A 26,981-nucleotide genomic window follows, 5' to 3' on the forward strand; every position below is an offset into this window, starting at 1 on the left:
ATATTTACATATATGCAACCTGGGTTTATATACTATTCATCAGATTCCTAGCACGGCCACAACGATCTTGATCTGGGGCATCGCAGGTAAAAAAATTGCGTCGGTCGCATCGCATGCGGGCTAAAAAATCGTGGTCTGCGATGCGACCGACGCGATGCCCGCGATTTCCTATAGGGAACAATGTAAAATGCCTCAATTTAACCAAATCAACATAGGGAACAATGTTAAATGGGCCAGAGACCCGTCCTCCAACCTTTTCATGCCCCCACTATCCACGTCGGCGTGGAGTTGAGAATATATTAGTGTGGCGAGCGCAGCGAGCCACCGAGCCCGAAGCGTGGCGAGCGCACGCGGATACCTTCACAGGTAAACGCGTCCCTTCGCGGGCTTCACAGCTATCCGCGTCCGCTTGCCACGCTTCGGGCTCGGTGGCTTGCTGCGCTCGCCACACTAATCTATTCTCAACTCCACGCCGACGTGGATAGTGGGGGTATGAAAAGGTCGGAGGACGCGTACCGCCGCCGCTCGCCACGCTTCGGGTTCACGTTGATCGTGGGGTGGCGTTAACTATTTTTGGGGGGCCATTTCACTGGTCAGGGGGGTTTTTTGGAGTCTCTGGCCCATTTAACATTGTTCCCTATGTTGATTTGTGTAAATTGAGGCATTTTACATTGTTCCCTATGAGAAATCGCGGGCATCGCGTCGGTCGCATCGCAGACCATTAAAAATTACCCGCGATGCCTGTGATTGTGGCCGTGCTAGGAAACAAGTACCATGTGTTCTATTGAAGATGGGCCGTTGCCCATAGCAACCAATCAGATTCTATCTATTATCTTCTAGAATGTGCTAAATGAGAAGGAAGTATAATCTGTGAAATACTGTAGAACTCCCATCTTAATAAATTTACCCCAATAATTACAGTACTGTCAGAATGTAATGTAGGGTACACACCAGAACGATTAGGGCTCAATCCAGTAGCGCATGCAGGGGGGGGTTTCTGAGTACCCAGAAACCCCACCAGGAGTCTAATGGCCCTAGACTGAAAGCTGAGGGCTCCCTCTTTCCATTGGTATAAGAATTGGCACTTGGGAACCGGAGATATGTGACTTCAAAGCAGTGGTCCCCATCCAAGCCTGTTAATTGCTCTTTCCAGTCAGATATTTCAGGTTCTGTCTGAGGGTATATTCCAAAAGCTGAAACTCTCCCCCTTTGAAGGATAATAGTAGCTTGTCTCTCCTTTTCTGAGAGCCAGAGATATCAGCCTTCCAGCAGCTGGTTACTGCTCCAGTTCCACACACCTGGTATGTAGTTTTATATATTCGTTGGCAGATTGCTCTGCCTCCTGAAATCTGATCCCCTAATCACCAATACCAGTTGGTAGGTGGGATTCTCTAGTTTTTAATTCCATTAAAATCTAAGAAATCTATTTCCGGGAACTGAAGATATCTGCAGTCAAGCAAGCTGTCCTCCCACCAGAAAATTATGAATAAGACCACTCCACTATACACCGCTCCTCTGCATATTAAACATCCTCTACCACCCTGGAAGTTATGTATCATGGCCCCTTCATTCAGCCCAATGCCCCCATTCTCTCACCATCTGTGCAGTAAAGGGGTAATTAGTGGAAATTACTGATCCAGGCCCTACATGCTGAGCGGTTGATATAATACTCCCTACCACCCGCGGGACATCAAAGCTTCCCCCACCCCTACCGCTGGAGGATCGGTAGGGGCCCCAATACATTGCTATGCCCAGGGGTTGACGCCCCTGTACGTATATATGAATGTATGTGTGTATATATATATATATATATATATATATATATATATGTATGTGTTTGTGTGTGTGTGTGTGTATATATATATATATATATATATATATATAATTTATTCTTCTCATATATATGTATATATATATATATATTTTTAATAATAATAATAATAATAATAATAATAATAATAATAATAATAATAATAATAATAATAATAATAATAATTATTATTATTTATATACATTTGGTATATCTATAATACTTTAACTGACCCGGCATATACTGGGTCACCTAAGTGTCCATCTCCGTGCTTTGTTCCGCCCCTCTGGAAACCCCCTTCTGAAAATCCTGCGTTTGCCCCTGCAAGCCCATCAATCTGGATCCAATTCCGACCAATTGGATGTAGATTGTATGTAGTTTGGGCATATTTTTGCATGTTTAGATCCGATTCCAAACCGATTCCAATCCGGTGCGCATCCCCGCTGTCGTTTGGTCCTTTTACAGATCCTACCTGCTGCAGGTAGGATCTGTAAAAGACCCATTCAACAAGATACAGACTCAGATCGGATTGGGATCGGATTGGATGCAGATCATTAGCAGATTGTGTGCTCCAACAGATCGTGTGACCATCACACAATCTGCTAACGATCTACTAACAATCAGGATCGTGTGTACCAAGTATAATGTGTTGCGAGTCTGACAGCCATGAGTGGTCCCGGCTTTTAAGCAAGGCTTTTTGAGCAAGTGGAATATATTTATTATTGTTATTGTGAAGAATTAGAGTTTAGCTGGCTTAACTTAACTCTAATTTTTTTTTAAATAACAGTAATAAATTTATTCCACCTGCTCAAAATAGAGAGCTACTGTGACTCTATATAAAAAAAAAGTTAGTCTGGTACTAATCATCACAGCAACCTTGAATTAATTGTGAGTCGGATTGAACTGTGTTGGAAAAGTGTTGGTGTCCTTGCCAGTTTGTTAAATTTTATTTGCAAACAAGAATCTTAACCATACGGTATCAAATTTCTGTAAGTTGTTATTAAATAAAACTGTATATTATTGCTTTCATTTTACTGTCATATGTGTGCTCTCTAACAAGTTATCTAAATTGTTTATTAATTTCTGGCTATTATTGAGTGACACAGAGGTCCTCATTGAGAACTGCAATTGACACATAATAACTGTAATTATTTAGGTTATTCTGTGCACCCGATTTTTTTTTTGTGTTTGTTTCAAAGGGTTGTGTGCATAGGTATACGCAGCACATTTTATTAGGGGGTGCACTGTCAAAGCGGTGTGCCTAGCAACACCTATTGGGCATGTCTAACACCGCCATTGGGTCTGTCTAACACCGCCAATCAGGCGTGCATTCACTACAATAGAAAACGTCTCTCAGCCACACCATTATATCCTGCCTGTTTCAGTTTTAATCTTATAATTACGCAAATAAATTCACCCTTAACACTCAATGTGCGCACGCCTATGGATGTGTGTTTAAATATATCACACATACCCAGAGACACACAGAAGTAGGATCAAACCATTTTTTCTATTTCTTACGATATAGAATATTACCTTTTGCACTGATTATGAATATGCATTTATTCCTCCAAATATTCCAGTTCAGCTAGTGAACGTTAAATGTAAGCTCTCAGCAACATTACTTTTACCTGATTCCAGTTATTTTGTAAATGTGCTCTTTCATTTACCTTAAGCCTTGTCTCTGTAAAAGTGCCCAGCAGATATAGGAACAAACATTTGGCCGAATGTTCCATTTGAGGCTTGCAGTCCCCTTGTATAAAACAGTTGCCCAATCCCCCGCTAAGTGCTCTTAATTCTGTATTGAAAACTGGAGTGCTAACTTAAAAAGCTCTAAACAAAAATTGATTTCCCATAAGAATTAATATAGTACAGTAAAAATATATCTGGTCTTGCTACATATTCTCTAAGTACGTCCTTTCATCTCCACTTCTAAAATCTGCCAGCTGTCACTAGCACTGCTCTCATGCCATATAATGTCTCTCTGGCTGCTTTATGCAAAATATACCCCATGTCTCCAACCATGTTACCAGCTGTCTTGATATCTAACATGAATTCCTGCTCCGGTAGTACAATAGGATGCAAGTCCAGACAGAGCCAAAATTGAAGTGCAACATGGCTATGGCATAAAAAAGCTCAAATCTAAAAAGCTCTAGTCAAAAATGCATTTGTATTAGCTGTTGGTTTGACATTCTGGTTGAGCATCCTATGCAGAGGAGGCTCCTGGGATGAGCTGCGGCACAGTTCAAAATTCAAATAGGGGAAGCACAGCGAAAGAAAGAAGTAATAATGCCTCTGTATAGGTCATTTGTATGACCTCATCTAGAGTACTGTGTTCAGTTGTGGATGCCATATTTTCAGAAGGATATAAATACATTAGAGACTGTACAAAGAATGGCAATTAAATGGTACATGGCCTACATCACAAAACGTACCAGGAAAGACTAAAAGATCTTAATATGTATACTTTGGAGCAGAGAAGGGAAAGGGGGGACATGATAGAAACTTTCAAATATATCAAGGGTTTTAACAAGGTACCGGTGGGAGACATTCTTCACAGGAAGAGGAGCAGCAGAACACGAGGACATGCACTGAAACTAGAGGGAGGAAGATTCAGGGGAAATGTGAGGAAGAATTACTTCACAGAAAGAGTAGTAGATAAGTGGAATAGCCTCCTATCAGAAGTGGTAGAGGCAAATACAGTAGTACAATTTAAACATGCTTGGGATAAGCATATTTATATCCTTACAAAAAAATAAGGATCAAATATGGTTTGAGGTAACATGTTTAAAAAAGGGGCAGACTAGATGGGCCAAGTGGTTCTTATCTGCCGTTGAATTCTATGTTTCTAATGCCATTCCAAACTGACTCACTGGTAGCTGGTATTGCTCTCATTTTTCAATTTTGGAGCCACCACTGATTGTATGTGAATTTATGAAAATGGAGGCAGTTATTTTTCTGTGTCTGCTTATGTAAAACAATGTAAAAGTATTTTGTGACTTTTGTATTTTGCAGGGCAATTTTAATCTCAAGGGCACTGATTTCCCATCCTCCCATGCCTACTGACTGTGATGGAAGAACTTGATAGTAATGTGAGGTAAGACTGTACATGTTATGTTTTTGGTACATTTTAGTGCTGGCACCTCAGGGTAACATAGCCCAAATTATACCAATCGGCACCTGTATATGAAAGAGAATATCTCAAATTAAAATGCAAAAAAATATATACATGTACAAATATATTTGAAAAAAAAAAAGAGACAAGGTTCAGAATGCGCTAAGAGGGACAAACAATTATGGTAAAACATCTTTAATAAATAAAATGTACCCTTTTGGGCATAATATTGTATATATACAAATTAAAACACAATACAATCATGTATGTAGTTTTTTCAGCAACATTTGGTGTTAGAATCAAGTCCAAAGCGTATCGTCATCACAGTGACTTCATCAGGGGCAATATAACCACATATCTATTGAACATATGGTGCATAATAAGGTAGAAGTAAACGTCTCCTTATAGAATTTTTGAACAGTGGTCCAGTATAAGAGAATCCGAAAGTTGTTAACCAGAGATCATCAATGAAAAATTCATAAAAGACCCTTGATTGACAAATGACTGGTGTTAAGTGATAATGCTCAGTAACAGGGATCACAGATATTCTAAGACATATAATGGCTCTGTGACAGGAAGTGTACTGCTGGGATCCAAAGCTGGAAATTAATCACACACACACACACACACATATATATATATATATATATATATATATATATATATATATATATATATATATATATATACATACATACATACATACATACATACTTTCAATGGCATCACTTGGAGGTGTGGGTCATGCCTGAGCTGGGGTCACATACTGTAACATTTCATGCAGCACTTGGCTCATGTCACAGTGTAGGAGCCAGTTGTAAAGCCAGATGAATATTCAAGGGCAGTCCAGCATCTCCGGAAGTGCTGAAAATGCGGTCGGCCCTTAAGTCCATGGCCCTTATTCTGGTTGGTGCGGTCGAGCCGCATATGCGGCTCCGACCGCACCAGACGAATCCCCGCCCACCCTACGGATCGCCACGGCCGTCCGTACACGGACGGCTGGCGATCCGCATAAAAATGGTGGAGGCTACGCCTCCACCATGGTGGGAGCTGCCCCCTGCATTCGATGGTCGTCGACCATCGAAGGCAGGTCCGCACGCCGCGGCAGCTCCCGCAAGCTGAGACCACACGGACAATCGTCCGTGTGGTAGCTTGTATGGGGGCTGAAAGCTGACATCCGGCGACGTCAGCTTTCCGCCCCCATGAGTTGCGTCATGCCCTCATTAGCATGCGTACGCCCCGCGTTTGCATGGGAACGCCCATGAAACGCGGGGCGTATACATAGGGAAATGAGGGCATGAAGCCCCTCACTCCCCTATACGCCCCCTTTGCGGCGTAGTAACGTTATGTGCGGCGAATTCGCCTGCACATGCGCAGATTGACCTCTGCGCATGTGCAGACGGAAAACATCGGCGGTACGGCCGCACGCGGGCCGTACCGCGCGAATCAGAATAAGGGCCCATGTCCCTCATCATGAGGTCACGTCTCCATTACCACCATGGTGCTGACCCTGTATACATACATACGAACATGCATGTACATGTTTATTGGTACAAATTTTCAAAGACTGTTGTTTGTATTGTCTGAAATCCCCACAAAGGTACTGTTCTCTGGCAACATAACTTATGGGAATAAGGATCATTACCTTGTGTCACCTGGCCAACATTTAACAGCTATCATCTTACAAAATAGAAAAAAAGGCTTCAATCGTCAGCTATACTATATATACTGTGTATGTACATATATATATATATATATATATATATATATATATATAAAATAGAAAAAAGACCATCTAATGCGCTAGAAGATAGTAGCTGCAACTCTAAAGATCCCCCTGTTAGCAGAGAATAGGGTTAATAGAATAAACCACCACCTCTTCGACATTAATACATTCATACACTGTCGATTTTTTCAATATTTAATACAGAATGAAAATTTCATAAAACAACATATGATGTCCACTTCAAATGAGTCATGAAGTTAGCACGCAACAAAGTCAAAACCAATGTGTTTCGTCCTAACGACTTCCTCAGGGGTATGTTCAGGATAAAAATGCTTTTAATTAGAGTTTAGATTGACGATATAACCCTTTTAAAGAAGGGCTCCTTGGTGTAATGGAAATTCAATACAATCAAATGGTCTTTAAAAGCTTTGCAAATATTGCACACTCATGAAAGGGTAAGCTTAAGTTCTTTTAATATGTAACATATCTATCATATAACAAAATGTACCCCCTATTTTATATGTATTTTTAAAGATTTAAGTGTGTATTAATAATCTTTTATTTTATTGATATACTTGTCCTCTATTTTTAAGTATATAGCATTACTAGTCGCTGAATCCCTATCTATTTTCATGCACATTTTTATCTAGCTGCTTACCAAGGCTTATATTTTAGGGGATAGGGGATAGGGTTGCATATAAGGACCTTTTTATTGATTTACTGTATAAGTGATTTATAAGTGATTTTCCCTATTATTGGCAATTTTATATAAACATTGCACACAAGTGGCGCCCAGCATTCACTTTATAAAAATATATATATATATATATATATATATATATATATAATGAGCACGGGACCGGCACTTGGAACAATTAGAGGCAGCTGCAGAGGTGCCTTCCACAATGAAGGTATATATACGCTGGTTATTTATCACTCTCCATTTTATCACTTTTCAAGCCTAGTACATTTGGCCCCCAACATGAGAATCAGAAAGTGATAATTTTGTGAGAGGTTTTCCATTTTTTTAAGTGGCAACCATGTACACTGAAAAACCAGGTGATTTTGCCATGTAAATGATTGTCGCTTTTTAAAAAGTGTTAAACTCTCACAAAATCTCTCACTTTCTGATTCTCACACATTTCCCCCCCTAATCTTCAATAGAACTCCCATCTTAGTAAATAAACTCTTTAGTATCTTCATCTCCATGAGGCCCAAAAGAGGCCAGTACAAAAATGGTATTTGCAAGAAAAATCTCAATCCATTTATTTTATGGCCTCCAAAGAGCTGTGAAATCAACATTTATTTTACCCATGACAAGTGTTGTTTGAGAATCGCTGAGGTTCTGTATGTTGGTCTTCTCCTTACTTCTGGGTCCTGCTAAGATGCAAGCTGTTAAATATGTGCCTTCCCCCACACTTGACTTAAGTTTACAATGCTCTTTGGTTATGAAAAACTACATTTCATAATTTCTACCACACTACAGTGAGGTCATAGCCCCACCGCTCCGCCAGCTTTTGCACAATGCTGACTGGTGTTGGACTGCCATGCTGCTAATTGTCATCTCATGGCTTGGCGCACTTCCACCAAGTGGACCACATTTTTACTGTGCGTGTTCCTGTTGCGATCTCTGCCGAAGCCTGCCAACAAAGGGGTAAATTTACAAATATGGGAGTTCTATTTCCCAAGGGACGTTGCTATGGGCAACCAATCAGATGCTATCTATTAGATTCTAGAAGGTGCTAAATAAATAAGTAGATTCTGATTGGTTGCCCATAGCAACATCAAATGTGAAATATAACTCCCATCTTAGTAAATTCCCCCCTTAGAGGTATCTATGTGCACGAGAAGCAAATCACACCCACGACATTCCATGTAACAACTCTTGCAGAGATCAGTCTCAAGAATCCTACTGTACCCCCAAACAACAATAGGAAAAGAGGGGAAGGCTTGTGGGAGAGATGCACCTATGTGTTTCCATTGTGCACCTATGTGTTTCCATTGTGCACCTACAGTATGTGTTTCCATTGTGCACCTATGTGTTTCCATTTTGCACCTACAGTATGTGTTTCCATTGTGCACCTATGTGTTTCCATTGTGCACCTACAGTATGTGTTTCCATTGTGCACCTATGTTTTTCCATTGTGCATCTATGTGTTTCCATTGTGCTATTACTTCTATTATGCTGAGTGTTTTTGCTGCATATTGTTTTGAGTACAATTAGTGTTGCAGAGTTTTGCAGGACAGTCCCTTCTGTTTCCAAGGAGACGATTTATAGCTCTATTTATCAATGTGGCCTTCCCAACAGCTCAGCCAACAATTAACTAATGGAACGTTTAAAATCCAGTTCCAGCAAATGTCACTTAATATAGCACTCAAGCCAGCCAATGGAATTTAATTCAAGAGATGATCCGGTGGCAGCAAATTGTGCCCTGGCATTTTAGCTGCGCAATCCATCAGGAAATGCATCTTTGCTTATAAAGTAAAGGTTAAGCTGCAACTATATTAAATTTCCATGGTGAATATTGACACTTCAGTTAAAAATATTTTAATGTACATCTCCATCTATTTGGAGATTTTCAGATGTTCTTTTACATAACCTTCCACATGTTCCTCCTTTTCCTTTAGCATTGAATTTAAATGCAGCCCTTCCCCTGTAGTGTCCCTTATATTTTCTATTAACTGTGTCTCTTACCATGTCCCATCGTTGCACCACTACAACGATGCAATCGCATATGTACTAACATAAGCGACTAGCATCACAATGCCGTGACGGAGACCCCCCCGCACACCACATCACAGGTATCATGGGGGGTCTCCGTCACGGCATTGTGATGCCTAGGAAAGGTAAGCCACGGGAGGAGGGTCGGCATCTGCGGCGGGTTGCGGCAGGCGGCGTTATAAGCCCATAGGCTTATTAAGGTTATCGCCACCCAATGGCCGGTTCTTAGTACATTTGAAAATGTGGTAAAACCCCCGAAAACGGGGGTTTTACCACATTTTTCCCTTAGTACATCCTGCCCTTTAACTGTGTCTCTCACCAAGTCCATTATATTATTTATTAACTGTGTCTCTCACCAAATGACTTATAGTATCTATTAGCTGTGTTTCTCACCAAGTCAATTATATTATCTATTAACTGTGTCTGTTATGATGTCCCTTATATTATTTATTAACTGTCTCTCACCAAATCACTTATATTATCTATTAACTATGTCTCGGAAAAAGTTCCTTATTATCTATTATAGCGGTTCTCAAACTCGATCTTCAGGACCCCACACAGTTCACGTTTCAGGGTCACCTGGCAGGTACACAGGTGCACTCATTACTGACTGACACATTTTAAAGATCCACAGGTGGAACTAATTATTTTACTTGTAATTCTGTGAGTTGACCTGCAAAACATGCATGGGGTCCCGAGGACAGAGTTTGGGAACCTCTGATCTATTATCTGTGTATCCCACCATGTGCCAGATGCACCAAGCTTCAAAAAGTGATACATAATAGTGTGTGATAAATAATGCTTACCGTATTTTTTGGACTATAAGGCGCACCTAATAGCCTTAAATTTTCACCAAAATAGGCCGTGCGCCTTATAATCAGGTGCGCCTTATGTGTGCACTGAGTTTGACTGTCGGACCATTTCCCGCTCACACCGGGACGTAATACGTACACTGCGATGACCCCAGAAAATGGCACCAGTGTAGAGACATGCTGTTTTAGCATGCGCCTTATAATACGGTGCACCTTATGTATGGGTCAAGTGCAGAAATCGACCCCATAATTGAGACTGCACTTATAGTCCGGTGCGCCTTATAGTGCAGAAAATACGGTAGTAAATAAACCCATTAATACTGTATATCAAAACAAATAATAAACAGTTTTTAAATATTTGTCTTTAAATTATTAAAAATGATTTGCTGCAATGTTTTATTTTCTTAATACAAGTTGAGTATCCCTTATCCAAAATGCTTGGACCAGAAGCACTATTGCATATTTTGGAATATTTTTATATTTGAAGGAGGTACTGTATATTGAGGTATCTTGCATTTATGTTGTATAAACACATCAATCACATGAAATACACTCAAATATTTTATTTGTGCATGAAATCATGAAACAAAGTTTATGTACTATCTCAGGCACTGAATTTGAATACTAAGCAATAATTTCCTTGCACATATGTAGTGCCAGTTGCAGATGTCCCCAGTAGGTTTTTAGCAAAGAAGAAAAAAAAAGTACATTTTAGAAACTTTTGTTTTCGGAATAATATGGGTAACGGATATATGGATATGGGAAACTCAACCTGTACTACCCTCTGTGAGTCCGGGCATTATTGCATACCTCTCAACATATCAAACCATGGAGTAGAGACCTCTCCCAAAAAGGAGCATGACCTCTGCAAAAGGGAGCATGGCTTTGTGGGAATGCTGCAATCATTCAGTCAGTCCCCCGTTTTTCTTCACTGTGGGGGCATGCCCATCCCTCTGTGAGCTTCTGGAATGCTGACACAAGGGTTGTTACCCACACAGGACCCTCATTGTGGTTTTTGAGGAAAAAGAGACAACCCCCCAAAACACGTAAGTATTGCTTTGTTATTAAAATAATATGGTGTTTAGTGGAGTGTGCTACCACTGAGACAAAAAAATAGGATAGATCATGAACAGGAAAGAAGAAAGTTTGTCAATAGTGTGGTGCACCTAGAGTTTCTCACAAATTAAATAAAATATAACTTTTATTACTATGGTTAAAAAAACAAGCGAAATATATCAAACACACAAGTAACAATGACAGGTGAAAACAGAAAAGGGATAAGGTGTGTTAAAATACGGTGGCTTACTGACCACGCACTGTTTAATGAATGATTTATTATAGTATGATAATTAGGTAGTTGACACTATATAATAAATTACTTTTGAAAAAATCTTTGTGTAGAAGTGTCTATTATTGTGTATTGGCTATTCTTATGGGGGTATGTTGGGCTGTCCCAATAAAGAAATAATCAAACAACAAAATATATTACATTAATTATGAGGTCTCAATCTTGTTCACCAGTGAGTGTTGATTAGGTCACCCCTTGAATAATTTGCGTCTTCTTTAGTAACAGGTCTGTAAATTCTGCAGCAGTGTAGTTAAAACTGTTATAAAAATAGATGTATTCTCTTTAAATGACTGAGATATAAGGGGATGCAGTTGAAATCCCTGCGGTCAAAATCACGACACTTTGTCCCTCTATGGGAGTCCACGACACCCATAGAGGGAGAATAAATTAGTGTGCCAAGCATAGCGAGGCACCGGGCCCGCTGCGTGGCGAGTGCAGCGAGCCATATCCCCCTGTCGGTATTTCGGCGTTGGGAGTTTGACCGCCAAGATTCCGACCGCCGGTATTTCGTACCAATCCAGATACAACAGTTGTATCCGTTTTAACAGACTGTCTTTTTATGTTGAGTCAGACACAGTAATGTTACATACGTTGCAATTTTATTGTAACATAGGACAGTGAACACTCCTGTCAGGGGTGACCAAGATTTCTATGTAAAATTCAACTGGTAGGATTGACTCGAACGGATGCGTATTTTCGGACGGCCACTGAGTGTTCTTAGCCCAGCCTACCATATGAATCGGTATGACGGTAATGCGGTAAGACGCTGAGCGAAAGGACCGCAAGTGGAAGTTTCATGCGAACACCTCCCCCATCTGTGGGAACCTCCCCCATTCTCCGATGGTCGCCCACACAGGTCGGGGAGTGATGAAGCAGGGTTATAGTCCTGCAGCCCATAAGTAAAATCTGCTGCTAGTTAGGAAACTTAAAAATGTCATGTGATCTTTAATTTAATAAGTATCATGGTAGATTGTATAATATTTGACACCCTATTCAGTGCCAACAGTATGCCCAGTGCCAAAATCCACTATGTAAATGAAGATATATTTCATGTTCAGATGGGCGCATATGCATGTGTTACTACTCTTTGGTAGTTTGGTTCAGATTTGGGGGATTCACTTATAGCGATCTGAATTAGGCCCCAGCCCTGATGGGTTTGCGCATGGGCATGTGCACACCCCGACAGCGAACATTACATACTCGCTGGACCAATTGCTACGGACAAGGACCGCCAGGGGCGAAAAATGGGCTTGTCCATGGGAATGCCCAGTGTTTTATAAAATGCTGGCCGTTCTCATGGTTGGGGCGGATATTTGGCCAGACGGAGTCTCAGGCGCTTGGTAAGCAGCGATGTTCACAATTTACTGAGCCAACCTGAATTGGGGCCTTGGCTTGATTTAGTATTTCTATCTTTAAAATTGAAAGAAAGTCTAAAACCATGTAATAATTTTTGGATCTGTTGTTGCACTACAGTGTTAGTTAAATCAGTAACTTCTAGTCACTTTCAGTGTGTAATGGCACCTTAAAGGTGCGTACATACGGATAGATTTGGCCAACGATCTGGGCGTTCCCGATCGATTGAAACGACCAATCGTTCAAATCGTTCCGTGTGTATGAACGATATATCGAACGCTGCGCGTACCCGACGGTCGTTGGTAGAGGTCGCTGATCTTTCCTGCATGCAGAAAAATCAGCGACCAATCGTTAACGATGTGTACCAATCGTTTCATGTGTATTGGTTAGGGTTTGTGTGGGGCGGTCAGTACTGCGCTCCAAGCTGCCTGTATTCTTTTCAAAAAAAGGGGGATCACCTGGTTTCCCCAAAATGTGCAGGTATATGGAAGGATATTTTTGAAATGTGAATATGGGCGCTGGACAAAGTGATATAAATGAAAATAGAAATAGAATACAGAGGCTGGTACTTCCCTGTGATTCTCAATTCTCCAGATGAATAACTTTCAAGGACGTATGCTCTTATTTGGAAATATGAAATGACAAAAAAACAACAAGGCAGTGCCCCTCGTGTAATCCCGTTAAGATATTTTGTCAAAATTTAAAAGGTGGGATCAGTAATATAATATGGTCAGATGTTATTCTGTCGGGGTGTCACCCCTTCTCTACACACTTACACCAATCTGTAAGTATATTTGCCAAAACAAGATCTTTACATCCAGGTCACACTGTACACTCAAACGATATATGACGGGGAGTACCCCCTAAACCATATACTCACGTATTGATGGTTTTCACTACGCATATAACAGGTTTCTTTCAATAACACGGATCCTGTATCCAGGAATGGATTGATGAGAAAGAATTTCTGGATCCTTTTATGTAAAAACAGGTATCCTTTATTGGTGATGTACAACAATAAAATAAACAAAAATGGGGCTACTAAACTGTGAGTGGCCGGTCAGGGCTGGACAGGTCGTGGTGATGGTAAATGTGAACAAGGTTACCGGGGCCCCTTCTCCTTGTCCACGTTCTGTCCAGGGACCTTTCCGCTCCTCCAGTAGTATAGTCCCCAAAAGAAAGGTAAATAGGTGCAAGGGAAGTCCACCGACGCGTTTCGAACCTTAGGTGGTTCTTTTTCAAGGTGTGGTCCTTCCCCTTGCAATTCCGGAATATATAGGTGTCCCATTAATTGATACAGGTGAGGCTCAATAGCTTTAATTGGCCCACTGTATAACGCAGAATCTTTCAAAGATAATCCACTGTTTGTTATTCAATATGCCAGTTCCCGTGCGGTTCACCGCAACGTCACTTCCGGTAAGCGCCCGCACACTGTAAGGTACAGAGTCCACTATCTAGGTTCCACTGTTCTTTATCCAATATGCTAGTTCCCGGGCGACGCTTGCGCAACGTCATTTCCGGTAGTCTTATGCTTCTCCTCGTGTGGTGCTACGCGACGTCACTTCCAGTCACAACATCCGGTCACTGCGTCACTGCTATGGGGTTTTCTCTATTTCCCTGGCGTAGCGTCACCTCCGGCTACACCCCCAGGTTCTCACGATGCTTTCCACGGCTTCCTTGATCTCCATAGTGACATAACGTCACTTCCTGATGCCGGGCATTGAATGTAGCTGTCACTTCGTTTCCCTGTTTGCGTTCCAAAGTTGCGTTCCAGGGACACTTTTCTTAGATTGGGCAAGTTTATTGCAGATAATCTTCTGTTTCTTAATTGCACAGGACCTACATAATAGTAGACGGTTTTTAGCAGTTTAAAGTGACAGTCAGAAAAAGATTTCAATAAATAAGAATAAATATAGCAGCGGAATAGGGCATGGAAACATCGGGGAAGAGGTGCACTAAATTGGAGTAAAAATAACAATGACTATTAAAAATGAGCTAAGGTGCATGCAAAAAAAGCTGAATAAAAGTCAGTAGGATTTTTTTAAAACACTTATAAGAACCACTTGAGTTCGAAATCCAAATTCAATCCACCTGGTGCTAATGTGTTATAGTTAAAAATGAATTTCATTTCAGTCTGTGCTAATATTTTGGGGAGGTTCTTGTTCCTCTCAGTGGTTTTAGCTACCTTAACTCCCCAAAAACCTATAATGTCTTTGGTGGAGCATTTGTGATGTTGCTTAAAATGGGAGGACAGTGAGTGTGTCTCCACTCCTTTCCTTATATTTCTTAGATGCTCCCCAATTCGAGTCTTCAGTGGTCTAGATGTACGTCCGATGTAAAACTTTCCGCATGTACACTGGATGGCATAAATTACATTCGGAGTATTACAGGTTACAAAGTCTTTAATTTTAAGTGTCTGACCATTTATGGTTAAATTCTCGAATTTAGACTGATTAAGATTGGGAGAGTTTCTACAACCCAAGCAAAGACCACACCTATAAAAACCTATAGACCGGTTGTAGCTTTGACGGGTCCCGCCTGCTGGACAGAGGCTTTGTACCACTTTGTTTTTTATGTTTGCAGACTTCCGGTACACATGGACCGGTCTATCTGGCAGATGCTGACCAAGAACTGGGTCTTGTTTTAATATATTCCAGTTTTTTTTGAAGGTTTTTTCAATTTCCCGATGTTGGGCACTATATTGGGTGATAAAGGCCCATTTCATCTTCTCATTATCTCTTCTCCTTTCTTGGGGTTGCAACAATAAGTCTCTTTCGATTGTTCTGGCTTGAACCAATCCCGACTCTACATTATTTTCTTCATACCCACAAGACCTGAAGGCTTCTTTCATTTTTACTGACTGTTCTTCAAAAGTGTCAATCTCAGTGCAGTTACGCCGAATGCGTTTAAATTGGCCACCGGGAATGCCATTCAGCCAATTTCTATGATGGCAGCTATCAGCTTGAATATACGATAATGAGTCCGTAGGCTTCTGGTAGGTTTTTGTGTGTATATTGCCATCTTTAATAAAAATTGTGAGATCTAAAAAGTTAATGGAGGTGTGGTCTATATTAAAAAGCAGTTTGATATTTAAAGGGTTATTGTTTAAAAACAGGCAGAAATGATTGAGTTCTTCCAAGCTTCCTTTCCACACGAATAAAATGTCATCGATGTATCGATGCCAGGACACCAGGTTTGCCTCATATGGGTTATTGGTCCAGATGAATTGTTCTTCCCAATAACCCATAAATAAATTTGCATAACTTGGGGCAAACCTGGTGCCCATCGCAGTTCCTTTAGTTTGCAAATAAAAATCACCCTTGAAGATAAAATAATTGTGCTGTAAAATAAAGGGGATTCCTTCTAAAATGAACTCTTGCAAAGGTGAGCTTCTCAGGAAATTTTCAACTGCTGTTGATCCATGTTCGTGCTCAATTATAGTGTAGAGCGAACTCACATCTGCACTAACCAGAATGAAATTTTTCTCCCAACTAATTGATTTTAATTTATTTATTACATCTCTGGTGTCCTTTAAATGTGACTTATTCTGAAGTACCAGAGGTTGAAGATGGTAGTCAATGAGGGCCGACAAGTTTGCTGTAAGGGAGTCGGTTCCTGCAACGATCGGACGTCCTGGCGGTTTAATCGGATCCTTATGTATTTTGGGTAATACATATATTGCGGGTATCTGAGGGTCCTCTGTGATTAAAAATTTGGCCTCATTCTTACTTAGGACTTGTTTTTCTTCATAATTCTTCACCAAAGTTGCAAGTGTTTTCATGAATTCCGGGGTAGGGTCTTTTTTCAATTTTTTGTAGGTGGTAACGTCGTTCAATTGTCGGGTCACTTCTTCTATATAGCTTGTGGTGTCCATAATTACGACCCCCCCCCTTTGTCCGCTGGCTTGATCACAATCTCCTCATTCTTTTTCAAGGAATCTAATGCCAGCTGTTCCTTATATGTGAGATTGAACTTGATTTTCTTGTGTCTTACTTCTTTAAGGTCTTCTAAAACACTTGCTGCAAAGACGTCCAAAAAGCTACCTTTCACATGGGCAGGAAAAAACGTTGATCTGGGTTTGAATTTATTTTCCATCTGTATCTCCATTTCTTCTGGTGCATCTGTGTTGTCTTTCTCTTTCATAATGAAAAACTTTTTCACCGTCAATTTTCGAATGTATTTTTGGATATCTACGAAGAGCTCAAATTCGTTGATCTTATTTGATGGGGCATACTTTAGACCTTTCTCCAACACTGCTCTCTCGTGGGCATTTAGGAGGTGGGTACTTATGTTAAAGATTTTAACCTTACCTTCTATAGCGATATCAGGAGTATCATTTTCTTTATCGCCTTGTTTGTGAGTTCTATTATTCTCTCTTTTTTTTGCTCTATTTTTCATTTTCCTTTTCTTTGATGTTGTCATTCTCCCTCCTCTCTTGCCCCTTTTATGTCGGATTTCTATTTCAGATGGTGTTTGAGCCTCCCTTGCTCTAAAAAACGGTCCTCAGGGGTCCTAGATCTTTGATTTCTCAAAGGTTCATATCTATTGTAGGTGTTCATTCTGTAATGTTCTGATGGTTCTTCTCGCCTCCTTATTTCATAATTTTGGGTTGTTCTTGGATTCTGTCCTCGCCTCCAATTGGGGGGGCTGAATTGGTTTCCTCTTTGGATTCGTCTAGGGGTATCCCTTTTTCTCCAATTCTGTGTGACGTGTCCATAATTATATCTGGTCCTCGATTGATGCCTGCGGGATATCTGTCTCTAGATTCATCTCTTCGTCTCAGATGCCTCTCGTGTTGAGATTTCTGTGGAGAAAATTCTTTGCGGTTCCGTGAACGGTCTTTCCTATTATTTTTCCGAATTGGTAATGGGACATCCTCCTGGATAATGCCTTCTGAGGCTTTTTTATCTCTGATGAATTTTCTGATTTTCCTGTCTTTTAGGGTTTTTTCCACTCTATCTAGATTATATTCTATCTCCTCTTCCAGATCTTTCAATTCAGGTAGGTGACTGAGTGGTTTGATGTTTTCTTTGTTTTTTTCAATTTTTGATTTGACCTCTTTGAAATCTTTTTTCCGTTCCCTAATAATTAGGTTCATCAGGGATAGTGAGCACTGATGGGTGATCTTTTCCCAGTCTGCTAAAAATTCCTCAGATGCATTAGTGAAGGATGCTTTTTTATCAATTATTAGGCCTTTTGGTACCATATTGTTTGCTAAATATTTTTCTAGTGTAGCTATTTCCCACCAAAGACGGCATTCTTTGGTGAGATCCTTTTCTAACTCGTTCATGATATTCTCTAGATTGTTATCCAGGATATCATAATTATCCTCAATACTGGAGAATAATGTATCCAATTTGGTCTTTCTGGTTTCCCGAAAGGAAAACATCTTGAGCTGCAGACCGACTGTCCCTTAGGTGAAGGAATACTGGTTAGGGTTTGTGTGGGGCGGTCAGTACTGCGCTCCAAGCTGCCTGTATTCTTTTCAAAAAAAGGGGGATCACCTGGTTTCCCCAAAATGTGCAGGTATATGGAAGGATATTTTTGAAATGTGAATATGGGCGCTGGACAAAGTGATATAAATGAAAATAGAAATAGAATACAGAGGCTGGTACTTCCCTGTGATTCTCAATTCTCCAGATGAATAACTTTCAAGGACGTATGCTCTTATTTGGAAATATGAAATGACAAAAAAACAACAAGGCAGTGCCCCTCGTGTAATCCCGTTAAGATATTTTGTCAAAATTTAAAAGGTGGGATCAGTAATATAATATGGTCAGATGTTATTCTGTCGGGGTGTCACCCCTTCTCTACACACTTACACCAATCTGTAAGTATATTTGCCAAAACAAGATCTTTACATCCAGGTCACACTGTACACTCAAACGATATATGACGGGGAGTACCCCCTAAACCATATACTCACGTATTGATGGTTTTCACTACGCATATAACAGGTTTCTTTCAATAACACGGATCCTGTATCCAGGAATGGATTGATGAGAAAGAATTTCTGGATCCTTTTATGTAAAAACAGGTATCCTTTATTGGTGATGTACAACAATAAAATAAACAAAAATGGGGCTACTAAACTGTGAGTGGCCGGTCAGGGCTGGACAGGTCGTGGTGATGGTAAATGTGAACAAGGTTACCGGGGCCCCTTCTCCTTGTCCACGTTCTGTCCAGGGACCTTTCCGCTCCTCCAGTAGTATGGTCCCCAAAAGAAAGGTAAATAGGTGCAAGGGAAGTCCACCGACGCGTTTCGAACCTTAGGTGGTTCTTTTTCAAGGTGTGGTCCTTCCCCTTGCAATTCCGGAATATATAGGTGACAATCGAGGACCAGATATAATTATGGACACGTCACACAGAATTGGAGAAAAAGGGATACCCCTAGACGAATCCAAAGAGGAAACCAATTCAGCCCCCCCAATTGGAGGCGAGGACAGAATCCAAGAACAACCCAAAATTATGAAATAAGGAGGCGAGAAGAACCATCAGAACATTACAGAATGAACACCTACAATAGATATGAACCTTTGAGAAATCAAAGATCTAGGACCCCTGAGGACCGTTTTTTAGAGCAAGGGAGGCTCAAACACCATCTGAAATAGAAATCCGACATAAAAGGGGCAAGAGAGGAGGGAGAATGACAACATCAAAGAAAAGGAAAAAGAAAAATAGAGCAAAAAAAAGAGAGAATAATAGAACTCACAAACAAGGCGATAAAGAAAATGATACTCCTGATATCGCTATAGAAGGTAAGGTTAAAATCTTTAACTTAAGTACCCACCTCCTAAATGCCCACGAGAGAGCAGTGTTGGAGAAAGGTCTAAAGTATGCCCCATCAAATAAGATCAACGAATTTGAGCTCTTCGTAGATATCCAAAAATACATTCGAAAATTGACGGTGAAAAAGTTTTTCATTATGAAAGAGAAAGACAACACAGATGCACCAGAAGAAATGGAGATACAGATGGAAAATAAATTCAAACCCAGATCAACGTTTTTTCCTGCCCATGTGAAAGGTAGCTTTTTGGACGTCTTTGCAGCAAGTGTTTTAGAAGACCTTAAAGAAGTAAGACACAAGAAAATCAAGTTCAATCTCACATATAAGGAACAGCTGGCATTAGATTCCTTGAAAAAGAATGAGGAGATTGTGATCAAGCCAGCGGACAAAGGGGGGGGGGGTCGTAATTATGGACACCACAAGCTATATAGAAGAAGTGACCCGACAATTGAACGACGTTACCACCTACAAAAAATTGAAAAAAGACCCTACCCCGGAATTCATGAAAACACTTGCAACTTTGGTGAAGAATTATGAAGAAAAACAAGTCCTAAGTAAGAATGAGGCCAAATTTTTAATCACAGAGGACCCTCAGATACCCGCAATATATGTATTACCCAAAATACATAAGGATCCGATTAAACCGCCAGGACGTCCGATCATTGCAGGAACCGACTCCCTTACAGCAAACTTGTCGGCCCTCATTGACTACCATCTTCAACCTCTGGTACTTCAGAATAAGTCACATTTAAAGGACACCAGAGATGTAATAAATAAATTAAAATCAATTATCTGGGAGAAAAATTTCATTCTGGTTAGTGCAGATGTGAGTTCGCTCTACACTATAATTGAGCACGAACATGGATCAACAGCAGTTGAAAATTTCCTGAGAAGATCGGATATTAGCTCACCTTTGCAAGAGTTCATTTTAGAAGGAATCCCCTTTATTTTACAGCACAATTATTTTATCTTCAAGGGTGATTTTTATTTGCAAACTAAAGGAACTGCGATGGGCACCAGGTTTGCCCCAAGTTATGCAAATTTATTTATGGGTTATTGGGAAGAACAATTCATCTGGACCAATAACCCATATGAGGCAAACCTGGTGTCCTGGCATCGATACATCGATGACATTTTATTCGTGTGGAAAGGAAGCTTGGAAGAACTCAATCATTTCTGCCTGTTTTTAAACAATAACCCTTTTAATATCAAACTGCTTTTTAATATAGACCACACCTCCATTAACTTTTTAGATCTCACAATTTTTATTAAAGATGGCAATATACACACAAAAACCTACCAGAAGCCTACGGACTCATTATCGTATATTCAAGCTGATAGCTGCCATCATAGAAATTGGCTGAATGGCATTCCCGGTGGCCAATTTAAACGCATTCGGCGTAACTGCACTGAGATTGACACTTTTGAAGAACAGTCAGTAAAAATGAAAGAAGCCTTCAGGTCTTGTGGGTATGAAGAAAATAATGTAGAGTCGGGATTGGTTCAAGCCAGAACAATCGAAAGAGACTTATTGTTGCAACCCCAAGAAAGGAGAAGAGATAATGAGAAGATGAAATGGGCCTTTATCACCCAATATAGTGCCCAACATCGGGAAATTGAAAAAACCTTAAAAAAAAACTGGAATATATTAAAACAAGACCCAGTTCTTGGTCAGCATCTGCCAGATAGACCGGTCCATGTGTACCGGAAGTCTGCAAACATAAAAAACAAAGTGGTACAAAGCCTCTGTCCAGCAGGCGGGACCCGTCAAAGCTACAACCGGTCTATAGGTTTTTATAGGTGTGGTCTTTGCTTGGGTTGTAGAAACTCTCCCAATCTTAATCAGTCTAAATTCGAGAATTTAACCATAAATGGTCAGACACTTAAAATTAAAGACTTTGTAACCTGTAATACTCCGAATGTAATTTATGCCATCCAGTGTACATGCGGAAAGTTTTACATCGGACGTACATCTAGACCACTGAAGACTCGAATTGGGGAGCATCTAAGAAATATAAGGAAAGGAGTGGAGACACACTCACTGTCCTCCCATTTTAAGCAACATCACAAATGCTCCACCAAAGACATTATAGGTTTTTGGGGAGTTAAGGTAGCTAAAACCACTGAGAGGAACAAGAACCTCCCCAAAATATTAGCACAGACTGAAATGAAATTCATTTTTAACTATAACACATTAGCACCAGGTGGATTGAATTTGGATTTCGAACTCAAGTGGTTCTTATAAGTGTTTTAAAAAAATCCTACTGACTTTTATTCAGCTTTTTTTGCATGCACCTTAGCTCATTTTTAATAGTCATTGTTATTTTTACTCCAATTTAGTGCACCTCTTCCCCGATGTTTCCATGCCCTATTCCGCTGCTATATTTATTCTTATTTATTGAAATCTTTTTCTGACTGTCACTTTAAGCTGCTAAAAACCGTCTACTATTATGTAGGTCCTGTGCAATTAAGAAACAGAAGATTATCTGCAATAAACTTGCCCAATCTAAGAAAAGTGTCCCTGGAACGCAACTTTGGAACGCAAACAGGGAAACGAAGTGACAGCTACATTCAATGCCCGGCATCAGGAAGTGACGTTATGTCACTATGGAGATCAAGGAAGCCGTGGAAAGCATCGTGAGAACCTGGGGGTGTAGCCGGAGGTGACGCTACGCCAGGGAAATAGAGAAAACCCCATAGCAGTGACGCAGTGACCGGATGTTGTGACTGGAAGTGACGTCGCGTAGCACCACACGAGGAGAAGCATAAGACTACCGGAAATGACGTTGCGCAAGCGTCGCCCGGGAACTAGCATATTGGATAAAGAACAGTGGAACCTAGATAGTGGACTCTGTACCTTACAGTGTGCGGGCGCTTACCGGAAGTGACGTTGCGGTGAACCGCACGGGAACTGGCATATTGAATAACAAACAGTGGATTATCTATGGAAGATTTTGCGTTATACAGTGGGCCAATTAAAGCTATTGAGCCTCACCTGTATCAATTAATGGGACACCTATATATTCCGGAATTGCAAGGGGAAGGACCACACCTTGAAAAAGAACCACCTAAGGTTCGAAACGCGTCGGTGGACTTCCCTTGCACCTATTTACCTTTCTTTTGGGGACCATACTACTGGAGGAGCGGAAAGGTCCCTGGACAGAACGTGGACAAGGAGAAGGGGCCCCGGTAACCTTGTTCACATTTACCATCACCACGACCTGTCCAGCCCTGACCGGCCACTCACAGTTTAGTAGCCCCATTTTTGTTTATTTTATTGTTGTACATCACCAATAAAGGATACCTGTTTTTACATAAAAGGATCCAGAAATTCTTTCTCATCAATCCATTCCTGGATACAGGATCCGTGTTATTGAAAGAAACCTGTTATATGCGTAGTGAAAACCATCAATACGTGAGTATATGGTTTAGGGGGTACTCCCCGTCATATATCGTTTGAGTGTACAGTGTGACCTGGATGTAAAGATCTTGTTTTGGCAAATATACTTACAGATTGGTGTAAGTGTGTAGAGAAGGGGTGACACCCCGACAGAATAACATCTGACCATATTATATTACTGATCCCACCTTTTAAATTTTGACAAAATATCTTAACGGGATTACACGAGGGGCACTGCCTTGTTGTTTTTTTGTCATTTCATATTTCCAAATAAGAGCATACGTCCTTGAAAGTTATTCATCTGGAGAATTGAGAATCACAGGGAAGTACCAGCCTCTGTATTCTATTTCTATTTTCATTTATATCACTTTGTCCAGCGCCCATATTCACATTTCAAAAATATCCTTCCATATACCGTTTCATGTGTATGCACGATGAACGATTTGGTAAGGCTGATTGACTGGCTCCCTCTCCCTCCACCATCGTTAAAGATCAATCTTTCATGTGTAATCGTTTGCTCAATCGTTCATCATTTGTCACCAAATCGTTTGTGCAGGAGGTTCAGAGGAAATCGTTAACGAGATTGAATCGTTGGACAAATCTTTCCGTATGTACGTACCTTTAGTCACGAAGTAGGAATTTATATGACACTATAATACATGCTTGATTTGGTTTTTACAGTAAATCCAAGTTTCAACCCCAAAGTGACCCAAGCCTGGACTCGATTTGACTTAAACCCAAAGTTCAGGTGTGTTTGGCTTTCAAAACAACCAGCCCACTGATTTTATGTTTTATACACTATAAGTACATATTACCTGACAATATAATTGACGGCAATAACATGTTAATGATTTCAATAAGGAAATGGGCAAGAATTTGCTAGATTTTTTGTAGCATTTATTTATTTAATTAAACGGTACTTATGTAATATCTGGGCTCCCGTTTTTCTTATGAGACCGTGTCCCCTCGCGGGGCTCGCTGCGCTCGCCACGCTTCGGGCACGGTGGCTCGCTGCGCTCGCCACACTATATAAAATCAACTCCATGCGTATTTGGATAGTAGGGGTATGAAAAAATGGGGTGCATTTAACATGGGAGTCCAGATAATACATAAGTACCAATTAAACTATGCACTGCTGCAAGTCAATAAGATCACTACCTCGTAATGCCAACACATTAAATACCTCAGGATTTTTTTCAACGGTTAACTGGGTAGTTGACCTTTTAGTTTTGTTGGTATAATTCTAAAGAAGTGTACTCTCAAACACTAATTAAATAAAATGACTAATGCATTAAAAAATGACTGCCAGGAAAGAGACGTGCTTGACGTTAGTGCAATCATAAAAAATAATAGTCCATTACTGCTAAGAAAAAGATTACATAAAAATTGTCAGGAATCATAATTAATACAAAAAAATGAACATGTAATGTTTCCTAAGTGACTAGTGACTTGAGAAATGTGATTTTTCGAAAAACGTTGGCCTAATGCAGAATTGGAGGTAAAAAGATTGACTCATGGACTGCGTGCAAGAAAAAAAATGACAATATTTGCCAGTATGTAGAGTTGTACACATCTCGTGGTGCACCAGCATCCTTTCTGCTTGCTTAGTTTGCTAGTAGCCATCAAAACTGCAACCAGCGAGGGAGGGACATGGTGGCTAAGTGGCGTCACCTGTGGCCGCATAACAGTGATTGTGTGTAACGTCACACAGCCACTGCGGCCCTCCCCTAGAGCAGTCCAAATATGCTCCCAGAAAATGCTGCATTGCCACCCTTGTTGCAACCCCCACCGTAATGTAAACGCGGATATGGATGTGCACTCTGGCCAGCGCACATTCGCAGAAGGGCAGAAACCGCTGAATAGTGATTTCCACACTTGTGTGTGAAAGTTTGAATTAGCCCCATAATCTTTAATCTATAGTAGCAGTGGTTAAGGTTTACTAGGAAGTCCAGCTGCTGTTCCTATATGTTTTGTTTCCTCAATTTTCCTGGCAAAATGTCTATGGACAATGACAGAAATGATGGAAAGGAGGTGATTGATATTTTGTCAGAATACAGGGGTTATCTGCAAACTGTTACAGATAAGGCCAAGAGATGACAATTTGCATCATACTCATTTATAGGTTGAATATCTTCTAGAAATATAGTATACTGCTCACCACTGTCTGCTTATAGAAGCTCTACAAACCCTATGCCTTTTTGTGTTCACTTCACCATTTGCTATTTAAGTTAGACTACATGGACCACTTCTCCTCTGGCTCATTTCTCCTTCCTTATCACTTCTTCATACATCATACATCTACCCCTAAATGTCTCTTTGCCATTTCATCATGGATATAATCTCGCCACATCAACTCAATCTTTCAAAAACAGAATGAATAACATTCCCACCAGCCAATATTAAGGGTCTATTTGCTAAGCCTTGATTAGAGAGAAAGTGGTGAGAGATATAAAGTACTAGCCAATCAGCTTATAACTACCTGTTACATGCTGTGTTTGGAAAATGACATGGCTGGTACTTATCGCTCTATACTTTATCTATTTCCAATGCTTAGTAAATAGATCCTTTAGCTAACGTCTTGACATCAATATTTGTTTTGCCATCACACTAAACCCTACTCAAGCTTTCTATTAAAGTGTCATTCTTGACTTAGAACTGTCCTTTTTTTCCTAAATGATTATCATCTGAACAGACTCACTCCCCTCACCCCTAGAATCGACTTTGAATGCTGTGGCTAGACTGATCTTCCATAGAAATGTCCTTCCTCTGTTCTTCTCTATTAGTCCCTACAATGGAATCCTTAATATTTCAATAAAAAATACATTGGCTTTCATATGAAGCTTTAAATAATATTACACCAAAATACATCTATTTGCTTATTTCAAATCATCTTACATCTTGACCCCTCTGGTCTACATAAGCTATGAGTATCATCCACACTCCAATTCACAGTTCCATGACTTTCCAGACTGCATCCACTCTGTGTAATGCCCTCCCTTGTACAACTGAAATTGGAATTGAGATGGGATAAATTAAGATCCCAACTATGGCATTGGCACTTTGTGTGCATACATGAACTCCGTTCCCACATACATACTTACTTTCCGACAAAGTAAAAATTAGATACCTAATTATTAGAGGACCGTCAGGGCGTGATGATACATTTAACCCCAATAAGACTTTAAAGTATTAAGGGTGAGATGTACTAAGCCTTGAAAAGTGATAAACCACCAACCAATCAGCTTCTTCCTGTCATTTTTCAAACACAGTTAAGCAGTTAGGAGCTGATTGGCTGGTGGTTTATCACTCTCCATTTTATCACTTTTCAAGCTTAGTACATCTAGCCCTAAGTATTTGAAGGATAAACAATTTATATCAATAGCTGAATTATGGTAATCATAGCTCTCATCACGCTAAAATATATATTAGACTTTAGCCACTCATTATTTATCCTAGATATATTTTAATACAGATAAAATGAGACAATGGATCTGTTTTTTTTTTTTTTTTTACATTAGTAAATAAAAGAGGTAGTGTGACTGTGTGCACCCAGCAGCTAAAGCAATCCTAAGCGAAGGATTCCTTTCCCTTCACCCAACATATACAGAAAGTGTCAAATAAAGGATTTATCACTTAGCTAGCGCTGGTATGTTCATTTGTAATGAAGGTCCTCAATATATCAATAGATATTATTTATTGACGTATTGAGGTCCTTCGTTACAAATGAACATACCAGCTAGCTAAGTGATAAATCCATTTATTTACACTTTCGTTTTTTTACATGTTGATTTTTTTTTAAACACAACCTTCAAGACTACGATTAGATTTTATTATTACAAGTTTGCAATTGCCTGTTTTTTTTTGTTTTTTTTCTAGTTGAAACAGATCACCACATTTTCCATATTACT

At 40.1% G+C, this 26,981-nt stretch overlaps 1 protein-coding gene across 3 annotated transcripts in view; it reads left to right on the forward strand.

Moving 5' to 3' along the window:
- HTR4 (5-hydroxytryptamine receptor 4) overlaps nt 1-26,981 on the forward strand; it is a 468,365-nt gene that overhangs the window by 187,119 nt on the left and 254,265 nt on the right. The window contains exon 2 of one of the 3 annotated variants that reach the window (XM_083182033.1): nt 4,826-4,907. The exons of the other annotated variants lie outside the window; for them this stretch is intronic. Within the exon in view, the coding sequence (XP_083038159.1) occupies nt 4,882-4,907 (26 nt within the window). The 5' untranslated portion in view covers nt 4,826-4,881. The remainder of the gene's footprint in view (nt 1-4,825; nt 4,908-26,981) is intronic. 3 annotated transcript variants of the gene reach the window in all.

This window comes from Crinia signifera, chromosome 4 (assembly GCF_055691185.1).
Source record: "Crinia signifera chromosome 4, ASM5569118v1, whole genome shotgun sequence".
In the NCBI taxonomy this organism is placed as follows: domain Eukaryota; kingdom Metazoa; phylum Chordata; class Amphibia; order Anura; family Myobatrachidae; genus Crinia; species Crinia signifera.